A 20,290-nucleotide genomic window follows, 5' to 3' on the forward strand; every position below is an offset into this window, starting at 1 on the left:
ACATACATTACTTATCCTGTACTGACCCTGAGTTACATCCTGTATTATACTCCAGAGCTGCACTCACTATTCTGCTGGTGCAGTCACTGTGTACATACATTACTTATCCTGTACTGATCCTGAGTTACATCCTATATTATACTCCAGAGCTGCGTTCACTATTCTGCTGCTGCAGTCACTGTGTACATACATTACTTATCCTGTACTGACCCTGAGTTACATCCTGTATTGTACTCCAGAGCTGCACTCACTATTCTGCTGGTGCAGTCACTGTGTACATACATTACTTATCCTGTACTGACCCTGAGTTACATCCTGTATTATACTCCAGAGCTGCACTCACTATTCTGCTGGTGCAGTCACTGTGTACATACATTACTTATCCTGTACTGATCCTGAGTTACATCCTATATTATACTCCAAAGCTGCACTCACTATTCTGCTGGTGCAGTCACTGTGTACATACATTACTTATCCTGTACTGACCCTGAGTTACATCCTGTATTGTACTCCAGAGCTGCGCTCACTATTCTGCTGGTGCAGTCACTGTGTACATACATTACTTATCCTGTACTGATCCTGAGTTACATCCTGTATTATACCCCAGAGCTGCACTCACTATTCTGCTTGTGCAGTCACTGTGTACATACATTACTTATCCTGTACTGATCCTGAGTTACATCCTGTATTATACTCCAGAGCTGCACTCACTATTCTGCTGGTGCAGTCACTGTGTACATACATTACTTATCCTGTACTGATCCTGAGTTACATCCTGTATTATACTCCGGAGCTGCGCTCACTATTCTGCTGGTGGGGTCACTGTGTACATACATTACATTACTTATCCTGTACTGAACCTGAGTTACATCCTGTATTATACCCCAGAGCTGCACTCACTATTCTGCTGGTGGAGTCACTGTGTACATACATTACATTACTTATCCTGTACTGATCCTGAGTTATATCCTGTATTATACCCCAGAGCTGCACTCACTATTCTGCTGGTGGAGTCACTGTGTACATACATTACTTATCCTGTACTGATCCTGAGTTACATCCTGTATTATACTCCAGAGCTGCACTCACTATTCTGCTGGTGCAGTCACTTTGTACATACATTACTTATCCTGTACTGATCCTGAGTTACATCCTGTATTATACTCCAGAGCTGCACTCACTATTCTGCTGGTGCAGTCACTGTGTACATACATTACATTACTTATCCTGTACTGACCCTGAGTTACATCCTGTATTATACTCCAGAGCTGCACTCACTATTCTGCTGGTGCAGTCACTGTGTACATACATTACATTACTTATCCTGTACTGACCCTGAGTTACATCCTATATTATACGCCAGAGCTGCACTCACTATTCTGCTGGTGAAGTCACTGTGTACATACATTACATTACTTATCCTGTACTGACCCTGAGTTACATCCTGTATTATACTTCAGAGCTGCACTCACTATTCTGCTGGTGCAGTCACTGTGTACATACATTACTTATCCTGTACTGACCCTGAGTTACATCCTGTATTGTACTCCAGAGCTGCACTCACTATTCTGCTGGTGCAGTCACTGTGTACATACATTACTTATCCTGTACTGATCCTGAGTTACATCCTATATTATACTCCAGAGCTGCACTCACTATTCTGCTGGTGCAGTCACTGTGTACATACATTACTTATCCTGTACTGATCCTGAGTTACATCCTGTATTATACCCCAGAGCTGCACTCACTATTCTGCTGATTCAGTCACTGTGTACATACATTACATTACTTATCCTGTACTGATCCTGAGTTACATCCTATATTATACTTCAGAGCTGCACTCACTATTCTGCTGGTGCAGTCACTGTGTACATACATTACTTATCCTGTACTGATCCTGAGTTACATCCTGTACTATACTCCAGAGCGGTACTCACCATTCTGCTGGTGCAGTCACTGTGTACATACATTACATTACTTATCCTGTACTGACCCTGAGTTACATCCTGTATTGTACTCCAGAGCTGCACTCACTATTCTGCTGGTGCAGTCACTGTGTACATACATTTCTTATCCTGTACTGATCCTGAGTTACATCCTGTATTATACTCCAGAGCTGCACTCACTATTCTGCTGGTGCAGTCACTGTGTACATACATTACATTACTTGTGCTGATCCTGAGTTACATCCTGTACTATTGGGAGGTCATCGATATCAGATTGGTGAGGGGCTGACACCCGGTACCCTCTCCAATCACCTACTAGCAGGAGCTGCAGTCATGGAGCGGTGACCAGACAGCTCTATACACTGTGCAGTGGTCGTGCCGGGTACTGCATCCCATTCACACTTTTCATCCTCCAGTAGATTAAACATTTCTTAGCGGTGTCTCAGGACTACAATCCAGTTTTGGAGCAGCTGGCGGATAAGAATTTAATACACATTCACCAAAGTGGCGGCTGCCTGTCATAATTATTGTAGAGGAGTGTGGGGCAGAGATGGGCACTGCCAGCTGCAGGGCGCGGAGGAGAGTGGGAGCTGGCCCTCTGCTGTAATCTCCCAGTCGCAGTTGGCTGTAATTAGTGATCTTTACCGATGCGCTTGTAATAATTAGTGCGCTAATTGCTGACATTTATTCTGCAAAGTTTATCAACAGCAGCCGGTGCCTTCTTAAAGTGACCCTCGCCCGTATTTCTGCTTCTCGCTTTTATATGCCTGATGGCAGTATCCAGTAAACCATACTAAATAATGCATTGATTACTATTTCACATTTTCTATAGAGATTCTTAACCCCTTAAAGGTCTCGTCTGGTCTTATGGAACTAGAGAATACCCCTTTAAGAGCCAAATAATATCTGCAGCACTTTCAGCGGATGTCGTACCTTATGCTCCTTGAGCTGCTGCTCCAGCTTCTGCAGCTCCTCTTTGTTCTTCTGCAGCGTCTGCTGGATGCTTCGGATCTCGCTCTGCTTGCTGTCCAGGTCGCTTTGGAGGTTCCTTAGATCTTTCTCCAGCTTCTCCTTCTTACGAGCTTCCCGGGAAGCTTCATTCTGACGCACTTGGATTTCTTGTTGGAACTAGAGGCAGTGAAGATACGGATTTAGGGGGTCATTTATTAAGCCCCTGCACTGGCGGCGGATACGCCAAAGTTATGAAGAGGCGCCGGCGTCTACATAATTTTGATGCATCCAGCGCTGGTCTAAATCTACACCAGCTCCCTTGCTGTCTTACATTACGCCTAAACCAGGCGTAGAAAATGATAAATGAGACAGGTCTGCCGGCCCGTCCCCTTCCCAGTCCACGGCCACTTTGTTAGACTGGGAAATAGCTCTATGTCTCCTGCTTCCCCTCACGCAGTGAATTATAAAACTGTCTGCTTGCAGCCACCACTAGGGGGAGCTCAGTGAATAAGAATCTATACATTTACCATTGAATGGCAGCTGTAAAATCCTGAGCACCCTCTAGTGGCGGCAGAAGGAAGATGCAGAGGTTTTATGTCAGGGATAGTGTTAAGCGAACTTCTGTTTTCAAGTTGGGCCTACAAGGTCCGAGTTATCTAAGAATTTTGTTATAGGTTCCGCTACCACGGACTATAAGTGATGGTCCGTGGTAGCGGAATCCACAACGGAATTCTTAGCTAACCCGGACCTTCTACGCCCAACTTGAAAACAGAAGTTCGCTCAACACTAGTCAGGAACAAGAGAAGGAGGTCCCCTCTCACCCTGGGCCCCGTAGCAGTCACGTGGCCTGCCTCCATGGTAAGTCTACCACTGTTCAAAGAGTAGGGGTGACCTAATAACTATGCATAATACATCAGCGGCAAGTACAGAGATGACTCCCATCATCTATTTATACCCAGGACTGCAGGGGGCATCCTCTACATCTCCACCAACATGGAGCAGAGAGACTAAAAGAGTCCTAGGGGGGCCGGGACGTCTGGGGTGTAATAATATTACAGGCACTAGAATTCTGGAGAACGGTCGCTGATCCAGGGAGTTCGTTTTTCCCCTAAGATGAGGGAAATTGTCTTCTACCTCATTTGGGTTTTGCCTTCCTCTGGATCAACACTTCAGGATACCAGTCTGGACTGGATGGACATTGCGCCCTGCAGTCTTTTCTGCAGGTTGTTGTACCTCAGTGTCCCGCCGCTCACCTGCGCGATGCTCTGCTCGGCCTCCTCTCGTAGCCTCTCGGTCTCCTGCTGCTGGGCGCTTGCTTGCATCAGGCTCTCCCGCAGCTTCACCACCTCGGACAGCAGCTGGTCTCGCTCTGTGGTCAGCTCCTCCTTCATGGTCAGCAGATCATTTACACTGAAGGTAGATATGGATGAGGAGTTAGAGGACACTTACCTCTTACCTAGACACAGATCTAAGGGTTAATTCACAAGTCCCGGTCATGTTACAATTGTGGATAACTAACGTGACATGACCGCAACGTGTGAATGAGCCTGTTAATGCTACAGAGGGCAATGACTTACATGGCGGTACTGTCACTAGCATTGGTGTGAGGCTATTAATACTATGGGGGTACTGCAGTCGGCACTGGGGCAGTAACTTACATAGCGGCACTATCACTAGCACTGTTATGGAGTGCATGGAGGCTGTTAAGGCTTTGGGGGGCACTGATATGGAGGACGGAGGCAGTGGCATATATAGCGGCACTATGACTAGTATTGCTATGGAGAGCACTGAGGCTGGTAATGCTATGGGGCACGGATATGGAGAACGGGGGCAGTAGCTGATATAGCGGCACTAATACTAGCACTGTTATGGGGGGCACTGAGGCTGGTAATGATATGGGGGGCACTGATATGGAGGACAGGGGCAGTTACTTATATAGCGGCACTATGACTGGCACTGTTATGGGGGGCACTGAGGGTGGTAATGTTATGGGGCACTGGAGTGGGCACTGATATGGAGGACTGGGGCAGTTACTAACACTGCGGCACTATGACTGGCACTGTTCTGGGGGGCACTGAGGCTGGTAATGATATGGGGGGCACTGATATGGAGGACAGGGGCAGTTACTTATATAGCGGCACTATGACTGGCACTGTTATGGGGGGCACTGAGGCTGGTAATGTTATGGGGCACTGGAGTGGGCACTGATATGGAGGACTGGGGCAGTTACTAACACTGCGGCACTATGACTGGCACTGTTATGGGGAGCACTGAGGCTGGTAATGATATGGGGGGCACTGATATGGAGGACAGGGGCAGTTACTTATATAGCGGCACTATGACTGGCACTGTTATGGAGGGCACTGAGGCTGGTAATGTTATGGGGCACTGGAGTGGGCACTGATATGGAGGACTGGGGCAGTTACTAACACTGCGGCACTATGACTGGCACTGTTATGAGGAGCACTGAGGCTGGTAATGATATGGGGGGCACTGATATGGAGGACGGGGGAAGTTACTGATATAGCGGCACTATGACTGGCACTGTTATGGGGAGCACTGAGGCTGGTAATGATATGGGGGGCACTGATATGGAGGACGGGGGCAGTTACTTATATAGCGGCACTATGACTGGCACTGTTATGGGGGGCACTGAGGCTGGTAATGATATGGGGGGCACTGATATGGAGGACGGGGGCAGTTACTTATATAGCGGCACTATGACTGGCACTGTTATGGGGGGCACTGAGGCTGGTAATGATATGGGGGGCACGGATATGGAGAACGGGGGCAGTAGCTGATATAGCGGCACTATGACTGGCACTGTTATGGGGGGCACTGAGGCTGGTAATGATATGGGGGCACTGATATGGAGGACAGGGGCAGTTACTTATATAGTGGCACTATGACTGGCACTGTTATGGGGGGCACTGAGGGTGGTAATGTTATGGGGCACTGGAGTGGGCACTGATATGGAGGACTGGGGCAGTTACTAACACTGCGGCACTATGACTGGCACTGTTCTGGGGGGCACTGAGGCTGGTAATGATATGGGGGGCACTGATATGGAGGACAGGGGCAGTTACTTATATAGCGGCACTATGACTGGCACTGTTATGGGGGGCACTGAGGGTGGTAATGTTATGGGGCACTGGAGTGGGCACTGATATGGAGGACTGGGGCAGTTACTAACACTGCGGCACTATGACTGGCACTGTTCTGGGGGGCACTGAGGCTGGTAATGATATGGGGGGCACTGATATGGAGGACAGGGGCAGTTACTTATATAGCGGCACTATGACTGGCACTGTTATGGAGGGCACTGAGGCTGGTAATGTTATGGGGCACTGGAGTGGGCACTGATATGGAGGACTGGGGCAGTTACTAACACTGCGGCACTATGACTGGCACTGTTATGAGGAGCACTGAGGCTGGTAATGATATGGGGGGCACTGATATGGAGGACGGGGGAAGTTACTGATATAGCGGCACTATGACTGGCACTGTTATGGGGAGCACTGAGGCTGGTAATGATATGGGGGGCACTGATATGGAGGACGGGGGCAGTTACTTATATAGCGGCACTATGACTGGCACTGTTATGGGGGGCACTGAGGCTGGTAATGATATGGGGGGCACTGATATGGAGGACGGGGGCAGTTACTTATATAGCGGCACTATGACTGGCACTGTTATGGGGGGCACTGAGGCTGGTAATGATATGGGGGGCACGGATATGGAGAACGGGGGCAGTAGCTGATATAGCGGCACTATGACTGGCACTGTTATGGGGGGCACTGAGGCTGGTAATGATATGGGGGCACTGATATGGAGGACAGGGGCAGTTACTTATATAGTGGCACTATGACTGGCACTGTTATGGGGGGCACTGAGGGTGGTAATGTTATGGGGCACTGGAGTGGGCACTGATATGGAGGACTGGGGCAGTTACTAACACTGCGGCACTATGACTGGCACTGTTATGGGGGGCACTGAGGCTGGTAATGATATGGGGGGCACTGATATGGAGGACAGGGGCAGTTACTTATATAGCGGCACTATGACTGGCACTGTTATGGGGGGCACTGAGGCTGGTAATGTTATGGGGCACTGGAGTGGGCACTGATATGGAGGACTGGGGCAGTTACTAACACTGCGGCACTATGACTGGCACTGTTCTGGGGGGCACTGAGGCTGGTAATGATATGGGGGGCACTGATATGGAGGACAGGGGCAGTTACTTATATAGCGGCACTATGACTGGCACTGTTATGGAGGGCACTGAGGCTGGTAATGTTATGGGGCACTGGAGTGGGCACTGATATGGAGGACTGGGGCAGTTACTAACACTGCGGCACTATGACTGGCACTGTTATGAGGAGCACTGAGGCTGGTAATGATATGGGGGGCACTGATATGGAGGACGGGGGAAGTTACTGATATAGCGGCACTATGACTGGCACTGTTATGGGGAGCACTGAGGCTGGTAATGATATGGGGGGCACTGATATGGAGGACGGGGGCAGTTACTTATATAGCGGCACTATGACTGGCACTGTTATGGGGGGCACTGAGGCTGGTAATGATATGGGGGGCACTGATATGGAGGACGGGGGCAGTTACTTATATAGCGGCACTATGACTGGCACTGTTATGGGGGGCACTGAGGCTGGTAATGATATGGGGGGCACGGATATGGAGAACGGGGGCAGTAGCTGATATAGCGGCACTATGACTGGCACTGTTATGGGGGGCACTGAGGCTGGTAATGATATGGGGGCACTGATATGGAGGACAGGGGCAGTTACTTATATAGCGGCACTATGACTGGCACTGTTATGGGGGGCACTGAGGGTGGTAATGTTATGGGGCACTGGAGTGGGCACTGATATGGAGGACTGGGGCAGTTACTAACACTGCGGCACTATGACTGGCACTGTTCTGGGGGGCACTGAGGCTGGTAATGATATGGGGGGCACTGATATGGAGGACAGGGGCAGTTACTTATATAGCGGCACTATGACTGGCACTGTTATGGGGGGCACTGAGGGTGGTAATGTTATGGGGCACTGGAGTGGGCACTGATATGGAGGACTGGGGCAGTTACTAACACTGCGGCACTATGACTGGCACTGTTCTGGGGGGCACTGAGGCTGGTAATGATATGGGGGGCACTGATATGGAGGACAGGGGCAGTTACTTATATAGCGGCACTATGACTGGCACTGTTATGGAGGGCACTGAGGCTGGTAATGTTATGGGGCACTGGAGTGGGCACTGATATGGAGGACTGGGGCAGTTACTAACACTGCGGCACTATGACTGGCACTGTTATGAGGAGCACTGAGGCTGGTAATGATATGGGGGGCACTGATATGGAGGACGGGGGAAGTTACTGATATAGCGGCACTATGACTGGCACTGTTATGGGGAGCACTGAGGCTGGTAATGATATGGGGGGCACTGATATGGAGGACGGGGGCAGTTACTTATATAGCGGCACTATGACTGGCACTGTTATGGGGGGCACTGAGGCTGGTAATGATATGGGGGGCACTGATATGGAGGACGGGGGCAGTTACTTATATAGCGGCACTATGACTGGCACTGTTATGGGGGGCACTGAGGCTGGTAATGATATGGGGCACTGGAGTGGGCGCTGATATGCAGCACTGGGGCAGTTACTAATACTGCGGCACTATGACTGGCACTGTTATGGGGGGCACTGAGGCTGGTAATGATATGGGGGGCACTGATATGGAGGACAGGGGCAGTTACTAATACTGCGGCACTATGACTGGCACTGTTATGGGGGGCACTGAGGCTGGTAATGATATGGGGCACTGGAGTGGGCGCTGATATGCAGCACTGGGGCAGTTACTAATACTGCGGCACTATGACTGGCACTGTTATGGGGGGCACTGAGGCTGGTAATGATATGGGGGGCACTGATATGGAGGACAGGGGCAGTTACTAATACTGCGGCACTATGACTGGCACTAATATAAGGGCGCTGGCTAACGGTATAAAACACAGCTGCTGCAGAACTTCTTTTTGAATTTGAAGACTGTAATCCAAGTCATTTAATCAGCATATCTCATTTCCTCTTCAAAAAGAGGGTCTGCAGCAGCTGAGGTACATGTTATAATGTCATTTCTATTACTGTATGGAGACAAGAAACAAAGGATCGGAGGGGTGAAACCAGCCAGGCCGACCCTTGTTTCCTGTGACAGGAGACCTCAGATGGGGGAGGGGGCTGCACCGACGATTACTTGTGAGGACCTGCTACGTGTCCACCGGCTCGGACAGATCTATTCTAGAGGAGCCCCCCCAGACATTTATGTGACTCATACACTACATGTACGTTGATGCGTTTGGGGGTCTTGCCTGTGCTCTTGGCCCATGGACAGTCCGGATCCCTGCTCCACCAGTTTGCTCAGGTTGTTGATTTCCTCCTTCAGCGACTGAATGGTTTCCCTTGCCTTCTGTTCCTTCTCGTAGGCCGTGTCCACCATCTTCCAAGCCTTTTCTATCTCCTGAGACACATGAGGTCCACATGAGCCAAACAGCCAGCAATATGGACGAAGCTGAAATATCTCCAGCGCATGGACTCATGGACACACCGTGTATTCCCCCGCGGTCTATCCGCTTAAAAATGGCTGCCACAGTAGAACAATAACCCGCACGTATCTACAAAGTAATATTTGGTTTGAGACGTGAACTTTCATTTCAAGGGGGGAATTCATCGCAGTTCGTCACCAGTTTTCTCACGTGGGAAAGGCGGCAAAATGTGCAACTTTTCTCCCTCTTCCAACTTCTCCAGTCATTACTGTATCACTGAAAAGTCCTAACAACTTTCTAATAGACTTTGTCCTTCAGACCCTCACCATTTTCCAGATCTCTGCTTGCTGTCTGTGAATGGAAAGAGTCTTGTTTAAATCCAGAGGCTAAAAACCTCTCGAGATTTAAAGGGGCCTTCCTACTGATAACACTTATCCCTTAGGGCGCATTCACACGACGCGGATCTGCAAAACATGGGCACCGGCCGTGTGCAACCCACATCGGGCCCACTTAGCACTGACCACAGAAGCACACGGAAGCCCTGCTGTGTGTTTCATTTGCTTCTGGGTCCATGTCATTGCGCCGCAAAAGATTTAGCCCTATTTTGCAGCAGCTCACGGACCCGTTGAAGTTAATGGGTCCGCACCGCGATGTGGGGTGCGCATGGGCATTGCCCATGTTTTGCAGATCCCCGGAGTATGTCCATGAACATGAAGGGGGTATCCCCAAGCATTATCAGTATCAGTATGCTTGGGGACACCCAGTGTATTTAAGTCTAATTTAGCCTCTATTTCTGAAATGTTTCTGCCAGGATTTGAACTCACAACCTTCTACATTAGAAGCAAGAACCTTAACCACTAAGCTATGGAGCTCAATGCTAAACTGTGCTAGAAAAACCTCACAGTAGTTAGTTTCTCATGTATTAGGTATTCCTATACAACAGAAGTATAATTTTTTATATTTTTTTTGTAATTGTAAAAAAATGTATGGCACAAAATAAGGGTCCATTCACACGTCCGTATGTGTTTTGCAGATCCGCAAAACACGGACACCGGCAATGTGATTTCTGCATTTTGCGGACCGCACATCGCCAGCACTATAATAGAAAATGCCTAATCTTGTCCGCAATTGCGGAAAAGAATAGGAAATGTTCTATTTTTTTTCCAGAGCCGCGGACCGGAAGATCAGCGGTGCGCTCCGGAAATGCGGATGCGGAGAGCACATAGTGTGCTCTCCGCATCTATTCCGTCCCCATAGAGAATGGATGGGTCCGCACCCATTCCGCAATTTGCGGAACGGATGCGGACCCATTATTACGGATGTGTGAATGGAGCCTAAATGTGTAATTACTAAAAAAAAATTGTGTGGGGAACTACTAGTGAGGATTTTAGCCATAATATATGGACAGCAGGTTAACATGAAGCTCTGTAGCCCAGTGGTTAAGGTTCTTGACTTTAATGAATCATTTCAAAAATAGAGGCTAAATCAAACTGACATGGACACACCAATCTTTTTAATTTGTGTAACTATTATTTTTTGTTGGGAAAGGTGGCAACTGAACCCCTGCTCCCCGGTGACCCCCATAACTTTTTTTTTTTTTATATTTTCAAACCTTTTTTTTTTTTATTTATTTTTTAACTTTTTTAAAATTACTTATCATCAGATTGCAACTTGGAAATTGCTCCATTATTCTCTAAAGAAATCCCTATATCACAGTTCAGTGCTGCCACCTAGTGGCCTGAACTGGGACATACTGACAATGAGCCTGGAAGCCTGTACAGGCTGCGACTCATTTTTAGAACAGGGTGCTTTCCCTGATCTCCGCTGGAGGAAGGCGCGTCGGAGCAGGAAGCCCACGCTTCCGATTTTAACTCTCTCAGATGCCGTCATGACATTTGACAAATGCCACAAGGGCCAAGGGCCCACATGAACCTGGAGCCGGCCCTGGTAGTGATGGTGTATCACCAGGGACCCCCACCAATCCTGAGAAGGAAGGGACCACAGTGCTAATTTAGTGCTGCATTTCCTTCTATGCTTTTCCTGCACAGCGCCACCCAAGCCACGTGGCTGTGTAGGGAACTGCGTCCAACCCCCTTCACTTCAATGGGGCTGCACAGTGAAGGAGACATCAGCACTGCAGCTCCTTCCTTCTCAGAAATGGCGGTGGTCCCAGAGGTCGGACCCCCTCCTGGCGATATACCATCAAGGGGAATACCCCTTTAAGAGAACTAACAGCTGAGGGTTTGTTACAATTGTATCCATCCTCTGTAAGGTAAACCCATCTGCAGCACCAATCTCTCTCCTGTCCTTATAGTTTGTTACAATGTATCAGTCTGGAGTCCAAGCAGTTTATCTAACAGAGGGTCGTCTAGACTGAATGCAATTGTAACAAACCCTCAGCTGCGAGAAGCATTAGGTCTGTAGGGGTTTCAGGCTCTGGATGGAAATAAGAAGGTTCCCATTCACTAACAGCAAGCAAAGATTTCGAAAAGGGTGAGGAAATTTAAGGAAGTTGCAGCACTTTGTATGACACAGAGGCTGAGCGTTCAGGAGTGTTGGTGCCAGCTGTGCCAGCCCGGGGCCCCCAGGAGCCGGCGCAGTTACCATATTTTCTCTGCTCAGAGATAGATGAGGCTGATAAGTTTGTGCCCCCCTTCCCTCGTGATCTTGATTGCAGTCTCTCCTGATCGACCCATTATTTCGGCTCCTGTATCACCGCATCCTATTATTCTTGGAATTACTACTCTGGCGATGTTCAGGAGACCGAAATATGATGGACAATGAGAGCCGCCATTAAACCGGAGATTTCCCGCGATTAGTATTCTGTATCATCTGAATATCATCAGCGGTCATTAGAGGCGGAGGCGAGCTCATCTCCTGAGATAAATGTGTCCCGGTAATACGGGCGGCGACATTAACATTCAGATCGCCCGCGTCCTGCGCTCATCACAGGGATGTCTGGATTCTACATGGAATTAGAAAAACTAATACAAAAAAAGAAATAGAAAATATATATATATAAAATTACGGGTCCTGTATGTGTGATACTGTCTATACAGCTCATGTATCTAGGTCCTGTATGTGTGATACTGTCTATACAGCTCATGTATCTAGGCCCTTTACGTGTGATACCGTCTATACAGCTCATGTATCTAGGTCCTGTATGTGTGATACTGTCTATACAGCTCATGTATCTAGGCCCTTTACGTGTGATACCGTCTATACAGCTCATGTATCTAGGTCCTGTATGTGTGATACCGTCTATACAGCTCATGTATCTAGGCCCTTTACGTGTGATACCGTCTATACAGCTCATGTATCTAGGTCCTGTATGTGTGATACCGTCTATACAGCTCATGTATCTAGGTCCTGTATGTGTGATACTGTCTATACAGCTCATGTATCTAGGCCCTTTACGTGTGATACTGTCTATACAGCTCATGTATCTAGGTCCTTTACGTGTGATACCGTCTATACAGCTCATGTATCTAGGCCCTTTATGTGTGATACCGTCTATACAGCTCATGTATCTAGGTCCTGTATGTGTGATACTGTCTATACAGCTCATGTATCTAGGCCCTTTATGTGTGATACTGTCTGTTGCCTAGCTGTATCTAAGCCTATCATGTGTGATACTGTCTGCTGTATCTAACCTCATCATAGGCTCCTCCTCAGGGGGTGTTACCTTCTTCAGGGATGCAATGGTGGACTGGTCCTCCTGGGACAGTTTCAGGGCGGTGGAGACTTTGGCAGAGTTGGCCACGATCTCGGCGTTCAGCTCCCGGCATTTGGCCATCAGGCGTTTCTCATTTTCATAGGACTTCTTCAGGACCCCGTGCAGCTTCTCGTACTCGGTCCTGAACTTCTCCAGACTTTTGTCCCCGGTGAGCTCATTGAGAACCTCCTGGAAGTCTTTCTCCAGGGCTTCGAATGCGTTTTCATCCATCAGACTCTTCTCCTGCTTCTCCTTCAAGAACAAGAGAAAGAAGGGAAGAGTCAAACAAGGCCTACAAGGAACAAGTACTTTATCCACGTGCCCTCTTGACCTGTCAGTAACACAGAACGGTCCACTGAGGGCCACATCTACATGATCATCTCATCACCCAGAGGACTCAGAACCAGAGCCCGGTCATTGCCAGGGGTCCTAGCTCCTGAACCTCTGATGATGCCACCGGTTATAGGATACTCTGAAGCCTTACTTCTATGCCTGGGGCCCTGTTACAGGAGCTTTAGGTCATGTCTCTGCCACTTCTTACATTTCTCCAGTGGCACAGCTGTAGGGGGCGCCAGAGTAGCTGTTTACATGCCTTTGATGGACCCTAAAGCCTCCTATGTTATGTAAGACTTTGGTCTGGGATATCTGATGGGATCAACTCCTGTTCATAGAAAGTCCTACAAGATCTGAGAATGTGGCCATGGGAGCACCACTTCAAAGCATGGCTGGTGGTACAGTGACATCATACTTCTGCCTCAATGATGTCATCACCCCATATATGCAAAAATTTGAAAAATGACAGCAGTAGTCCTGTGTCCAAGGAAGAAGGTTTAACACTTTTTAAATGTTCTAAACATTTTTAAAAAACTACTGTTGTCATTAACGCCGTATGATGTCATTAGCGTCCTATGATGTCATTAGCACCCTGTGGTGTCATTATCGGCTTGCAATGTCATTAGTGCCCATGTAAAGGTGCAGCTGATGATTCATCGGGTAATCCTGTCGTTCGTGCAGGCGCCTAAATTATTTCTGGGCAGCAGATCGAGGCAGTGAGAATGAGATCGGGGGAGAGCACAGGGATGAAGGAGACTGTGGGGGTGAGAGCCGGGGGAGAGCACAGGGATGAAGAAGGCTGTGGGGGTGAGAGCCGGGGGAGAGCACAGGGATCAAGAAGGCTGTGGGGGTGAGAGCCGGGGGAGAGCACAGGGAGGAAGAAGGCTGTGAGGGTGAGAGCCGGGGGAGAGCACAGGGATCAAGAAGGCTGTGGGGGTGAGAGCCGGGGGAGAGCACAGGGATCAAGAAGGCTGTGGGGGTGAGAGCCGTTGGAGATCGCATGGATGAAGAAGGCTGCGAGGGTGAGAGCCGGGGGAGAGCACAGGGATGAAGAAGGCTGTGGGGGTGAGAGCCGGGGGAGAGCACAGGGATCAAGAAGGCTGTTGGGGTGAGAGCCGGGGGAGAGCACAGGGATCAAGAAGGCTGTGGGGGTGAGAGCCGGGGGAGAGCACAGGGATCAAGAAGGCTGTGGGGGTGAGAGCCGGGGGAGAGCACAGGGATCAAGAAGGCTGTGGGGGTGAGAGCCAGGGGAGAGCACAGGGATCAAGAAGGCTGTGGGGGTGAGAGCCGTTGGAGATCGCATGGATGAAGAAGGCTGCGAGGGTGAGAGCCGGGGGAGAGCACAGGGATCAAGAAGGCTGTGGGGGTGAGAGCCGGGGGAGAGAACAGGGATCAAGAAGGCTGTGGGGGTGAGAGCCGGGGGAGAGCACAGGGAGGAAGAAGGCTGTGGGGGTGAGAGCCAGGGGAGAGCACAGGGATCAAGAAGGCTGTGGGGGTGAGAGCCGGGGGAGAGCACAGGGATCAAGAAGGCTGTGGGGGTGAGAGCCGTTGGAGATCACATGGATGAAGAAGGCTGCGAGGGTGAGAGCCGGGGGAGAGCACAGGGATCAAGAAGGCTGTGGGGGTGAGAGCCGTTGGAGATCATATGGATGAAGAAGACTGCGAGGGTGAGAGGCGGGGGGACAGCGTAGGCATGACGAAGGCTGTGAGGGTGAGAGCAGGGGATAGTGCATGGGTGAATGAGGCTGTTGGGGGGGACAGCAGGGATCAAGGAAGCTGTGGGGTGAGAGCAGAGGGAGAGTACAGGGATGAAGGAGGCTGTGTGGGTGAGAGCTGGGGGAGAGTACATGGATGGAGGAGGCTGTGGGGGTGAGAGCGGGGGGAGAGTACAGGGATGGAGGAGGCTGTGGGGATGAGAGCGGGGGAAGAGTACAGGGATGGAGGAGGCTGTGGGGGTGAGAGCGGGGGGAGAGTACAGGGATGGAGGAGGCTGTGGGGGTGAGAGCGGGGGAAGAGTACAGGGATGAAGGAGGCTGTGGGGTGAGAGCGGGGGGAGAGTACAGGGATGGAGGAGGCTGTGGGGTGAGAGCGGGGGGAGAGTACAGGGATGAAGGAGGCTGTGGGGGTGAGAGCGGGGGGAGAGTACAGGGATGAAGGAGGCTGTGGGGGTGAGAGCGGGGGGAGAGTACAGGGATGAAGGAGGCTGTGTGGGTGAGCGGGGGGAGAGTACAGGGATGAAGGAGGCTGTGGGGGTGAGAGCGGGGTGAGAGCGGGGGGAGAGTACAGGGAAGAAGAAGACTGTGGGGGTGAGAGCTGGGGGAGAGTACAGGGATGGAGGAGGCTGTGGGGGTGAGAGCTGGGGGAGAGTACAGGGATGGAGGAGGCTGTGGGGGTGAGAGCGGGGGGAGAGTACAGGGATGGAGGAGGCTGTGGGGGTGAGAGCGGGGGGAGAGTACAGGGATGAAGGAGGCTGTGGGGGTGAGAGCGGGGGAAGAGTACAGGGATGAAGGAGGCTGTGGGGGTGAGAGCGGGGGGAGAGTACAGGGATGAAGGAGGCTGTGGGGGTGAGAGCGGGGTGAGAGCGGGGGGAGAGTACAGGGATGAAGGAGGCTGTAGGGGTGAGAGCGGGGGAGAGTACAGGGATGAAGGAGGCTGTAGGGGTGAGAGCGGGGGGAGAGTACAGGGATGAAGGAGGCTGTAGGGGTGAGAGCGGGGGAGAGTACAGGGATGAAGGAGGCTGTAGGAGGGGACGCTTTTTATATTTTTGTTTTTGCGGGGTCTGCGCGGTGTCCAGTATCACTTTTCTTGGTATCTAAATCAAACTCAGAGTTCTGCTGTTGTGACAACTCTATTCTGAAGACTAATAATGTGACTGTATCACCCACTATAGGACACAAATGGAGCCCAGACCGTGCTGGGACTTGTAGTCCCACACCAGATCTATGAGTCTACCTGCCTTCCATGATAAATATCAGTGAGCGGTACTCAGGGCAGCTGGTAAGTAACACGGTGACCTTCTCCCCATTAATCACACCCCCGTGCTCCCCGGTCTCCGGCCGCCACCTCTCACCTCAGTCATGATGCCGCACGGCCGTATTTTCCTGCGAGTCTTTTGCGCGTTCTTCTGTATCCAGGCAACCGAGCATGCGCGTGCGCAGAGAGAGCAGCGGCAGGGAAAGCAGTCACATGACAAGACGGGTACCACGTGTTCAGCAGCGTGCGCTCTATCGTGCTGTCAGTGCGCGGGGACACCAGCAGGGGGCGCGGCGTACACGGAGGGAGTATGTAATGTATGGATTGTGTAGGGTCGCAGTGTAGACGGCAGTGACGTCAGCCTTCATTTTACTGTAGTCCCACCCCTTATTGAGGCTCCTCTTCTCTTTCTACTGGATCCAATCTTAAAATGTTGAGCTGCAGTGTAAAGCATTCACACGTCAGTGTTCCACATACATGTGCTGTGCGTGTTCTCCACGCGCCCCCATTCATTATAATGTGTGTATTCAGACATCAGTGTTTGAGCACGGACGCATGCTCTATCGGATCCATCACGTCCATTATAGTCTATGGATGCCATCCGTGTTGAGTCCGTGTTTCACGGATCATTAGGAAGAGATGCTTTGATAATTATTTTTCAGCTGTGCAGTGTCAGTGAAACACGTATGGCACACGGATCCTTCATGGACAGCCGAACGGATGCATCACTGACCGCCTTCTCCTGGACACGGAAAGCATGGTGGACATGTAAAGTGCAGCAGGTGCACCCCTGGTCCTCTTCCCGCAGTGTCACCGCTCCGCGCCCCTGGTCCTCCTCCTGCAGTGTCACCGCTCCGCACCCCTGGTCCTCCTCCCGCAGTGTCACCGCTCCGCCCCCTGGACCTCCTCCTGCAGTGTCACCGCTCCGCCCCCCTGGTCCTCCTCCTGCAGTGTCACCGCTCCGCCCCCTGGTCCTCCTCCTGTAGTGTCACCGCTCCGCCCCCTGGTCCTCCTCCTGCAGTGTCACCGCTCCGCACCCCTGGTCCTCTTCCCGCAGTGTCACCGCTCCGCCCCCTGGCCCTCCTCCTGCAGTGTCACCGCTCCGCCCCCTGGTCCTCCTCCTGCAGTGTCACCGCTCCGCCCCCTGGTCCTCCTCCTGCAGTGTCACCGCTCCGCCCCCTGGCCCTCCTCCTGCAGTGTCACCGCTCCGCGCCCCTGGTCCTCCTCCTGCAGTGTCACCGCTCCGCCCCCTGGTCCTCCTCCTGCAGTGTCACCGCTCCGCCCCCTGGTCCTCCTCCTGCAGTGTCACCGCTCCGCCCCCTGGCCCTCCTCCTGCAGTGTCACCGCTCCGCCCCCTGGTCCTCCTCCTGCAGTGTCACCGCTCCGCCCCCTGGTCCTCCTCCTGCAGTGTCACCGCTCCGCCCCCTGGCCCTCCTCCTGCAGTGTCACCGCTCCGCCCCCCTGGTCCTCCTCCTGCAGTGTCACCGCTCCGCGCCCCTGGCCCTCCTCCTGCAGTGTCACCGCTCCGCACCCCTGGTCCTCTTCCCGCAGTGTCACCGCTCCGCCCCCTGGCCCTCCTCCTGCAGTGTCACCGCTCCGCCCCCTGGTCCTCCTCCTGCAGTGTCACCGCTCCGCCCCCTGGTCCTCCTCCCGCAGTGTCACCGCTCCGCACCCCTGGTCCTCCTCCTGCAGTGTCACCGCTCCGCACCCCTGGTCCTCTTCCCGCAGTGTCACCGCTCCGCGCCCCTGGTCCTCCTCCTGCAGTGTCACCGCTCCGCGCCCCTGGTCCTCCTCCTGCAGTGTCACCGCTCCGCACCCCTGGTCCTCCTCCTGCAGTGTCACCGCTCCGCCCCCTGGTCCTCCTCCTGCAGTGTCACCGCTCCGCCCCCTGGTCCTCCTCCTGCAGTGTCACCGCTCCGCCCCCTGGTCCTCCTCCTGCAGTGTCACCGCTCCGCGCCCCTGGTCCTCCTCCTGCAGTGTCACCGCTCCGCCCCCTGGTCCTCCTCCTGCAGTGTCACCGCTCCGCCCCCTGGTCCTCCTCCTGCAGTGTCACCGCTCCGCCCCCTGGCCCTCCTCCTGCAGTGTCACCGCTCCGCCCCCCTGGTCCTCCTCCTGCAGTGTCACCGCCCCGCCCCCCCCTGGCCCTCCTCCTGCAGTGTCACCGCTCCGCCCCCTGGTCCTCCTCCTGCAGTGTCACCGCTCCGCCCCCCTGGTCCTCCTCCTGCAGTGTCACCGCTCCGAGCCCCTGGCCCTCCTCCTGCAGTGTCACCGCTCCGCACCCCTGGTCCTCCTCCTGCAGTGTCACCGCTCCGCGCCCCTGGTCCTCCTCCTGCAGTGTCACCGCTCCGCGCCCCTGGTCCTCCTCCTGCAGTGTCACCGCTCCGCACCCCTGGTCCTCCTCCTGCAGTGTCACCGCTCCGCACCCCTGGTCCTCCTCCTGCAGTGTCACCGCTCCGCCCCCTGGTCCTCCTCCTGCAGTGTCACCGCTCCGCGCCCCTGGTCCTCCTCCTGCAGTGTCACCGCTCCGCCCCCTGGTCCTCCTCCCGCAGTGTCACCGCTCCGCCCCCTGGTCCTCCTCCTGCAGTGTCACCGCTCCGCGGCCCTGGTCCTCCTCCTGCAGTGTCACCGCTCCGAGCCCCTGGTCCTCCTCCTGCAGTGTCACCGCTCCGCGCCCCTGGTCCTCCTCCTGCAGTGTCACCGCTCCGCGCCCCTGGTCCTCCTCCTGCAGTGTCAGCGCTCCGCGCCCCTGGTCCTCCTCCTGCAGTGTCACCGCTCCGCGCCCCTGGTCCTCCTCCTGCAGTGTCACTGCTCCGCGCCCCTGGTCCTCCTCCTGCAGTGTCACCGCTCCGCCCCCCTGGTCCTCCTCCTGCAGTGTCACCGCTCCGCGCCCCTGGTCCTCCTCCTGCAGTGTCACCGCTCCGCCCCCTGGTCCTCCTCCTGCAGTGTCACCGCTCCGCCCCCTGGTCCTCCTCCTGCAGTGTCACCGCTCTCCGCCCCCTGGTCCTCCTCCTGCAGTGTCACCTCTCTATGCCCCTGGCCCTCCTCCTGCAGTGTCACTGCTCCGCGACCCTGGTCCTCCTCCTGCAGTGTCACCGCTCCGCCCCTGGTCCTCCTCCTGCAGTGTCACCGCTCCGCCCCCTGGTCCTCCTCCTGCAGTGTCACCCCTCCATGCCCCTGGTCCTCCTCCTGCAGTGTCACCGCTCCGAGCCCCTGGTCCTCCTCCTGCAGTGTCACCGCTCCGCCCCCCTGGTCCTCCTCCTGCAGTGTCACCGCTCCGCACCCCTGGTCCTCCTCCTGCAGTGTCACCGCTCCGCACCCCTGGTCCTCCTCCTGCAGTGTCACCGCTCCGAGCCGCTGGTCCTCCTCCTGCAGTGTCACCGCTCCGCGCCCCTGGTCCTCCTCCTGCAGTGTCACCGCTCCGCCCCCTGGTCCTCCTCCCGCAGTGTCACCGCTCCGCGCCCCTGGTCCTCCTCCTGCAGTGTCACCGCTCCGCCCCCCTGGTCCTCCTCCTGCAGTGTCACCGCTCCGCACCCCTGGTCCTCCTCCTGCAGTGTCACCGCTCCGAGCCGCTGGTCCTCCTCCTGCAGTGTCACCGCTCCGCGCCCCTGGTCCTCCTCCTGCAGTGTCACCTCTCTATGCCCCTGGTCCTCCTCCTGCAGTGTCACCGCTCCGCGCCCCTGGTCCTCCTCCTGCAGTGTCACCGCTCCGCCCCCTGGTCCTCCTCCTGCAGTGTCACCGCTCCGCCCCCTGGTCCTCCTCCTGCAGTGTCACCGCTCCGCCCCTGGTTCTCCTCCTGCAGTGTCACCGCTCC

General features: G+C 53.5%; 1 protein-coding gene across 3 annotated transcripts in view; it reads right to left on the reverse strand.

The window, feature by feature from the left end:
- Positions 1-16,615, reverse strand: part of CFAP58 (cilia and flagella associated protein 58) — a 76,422-nt gene extending 59,807 nt beyond the window's left edge. For all 3 annotated transcript variants that reach the window (XM_040437794.1, XM_040437793.1, XM_040437792.1), the window contains exons 1-5: positions 16,577-16,615; positions 13,144-13,425; positions 9,285-9,433; positions 4,151-4,307; positions 2,880-3,074 (exon numbers count right to left, since the gene is read on the reverse strand). In XM_040437794.1, coding sequence (XP_040293728.1) covers positions 2,880-3,074; positions 4,151-4,307; positions 9,285-9,433; positions 13,144-13,425; positions 16,577-16,585 — 792 coding nt within the window. In that variant the 5' untranslated portion in view covers positions 16,586-16,615. The remainder of the gene's footprint in view (positions 1-2,879; positions 3,075-4,150; positions 4,308-9,284; positions 9,434-13,143; positions 13,426-16,576) is intronic.
- Between the last annotated feature and the right edge of the window lie 3,675 nt (positions 16,616-20,290).

The sequence above is a fragment of the Bufo bufo genome, chromosome 6 (assembly GCF_905171765.1).
Source record: "Bufo bufo chromosome 6, aBufBuf1.1, whole genome shotgun sequence".
NCBI lineage: Eukaryota > Metazoa > Chordata > Amphibia > Anura > Bufonidae > Bufo > Bufo bufo.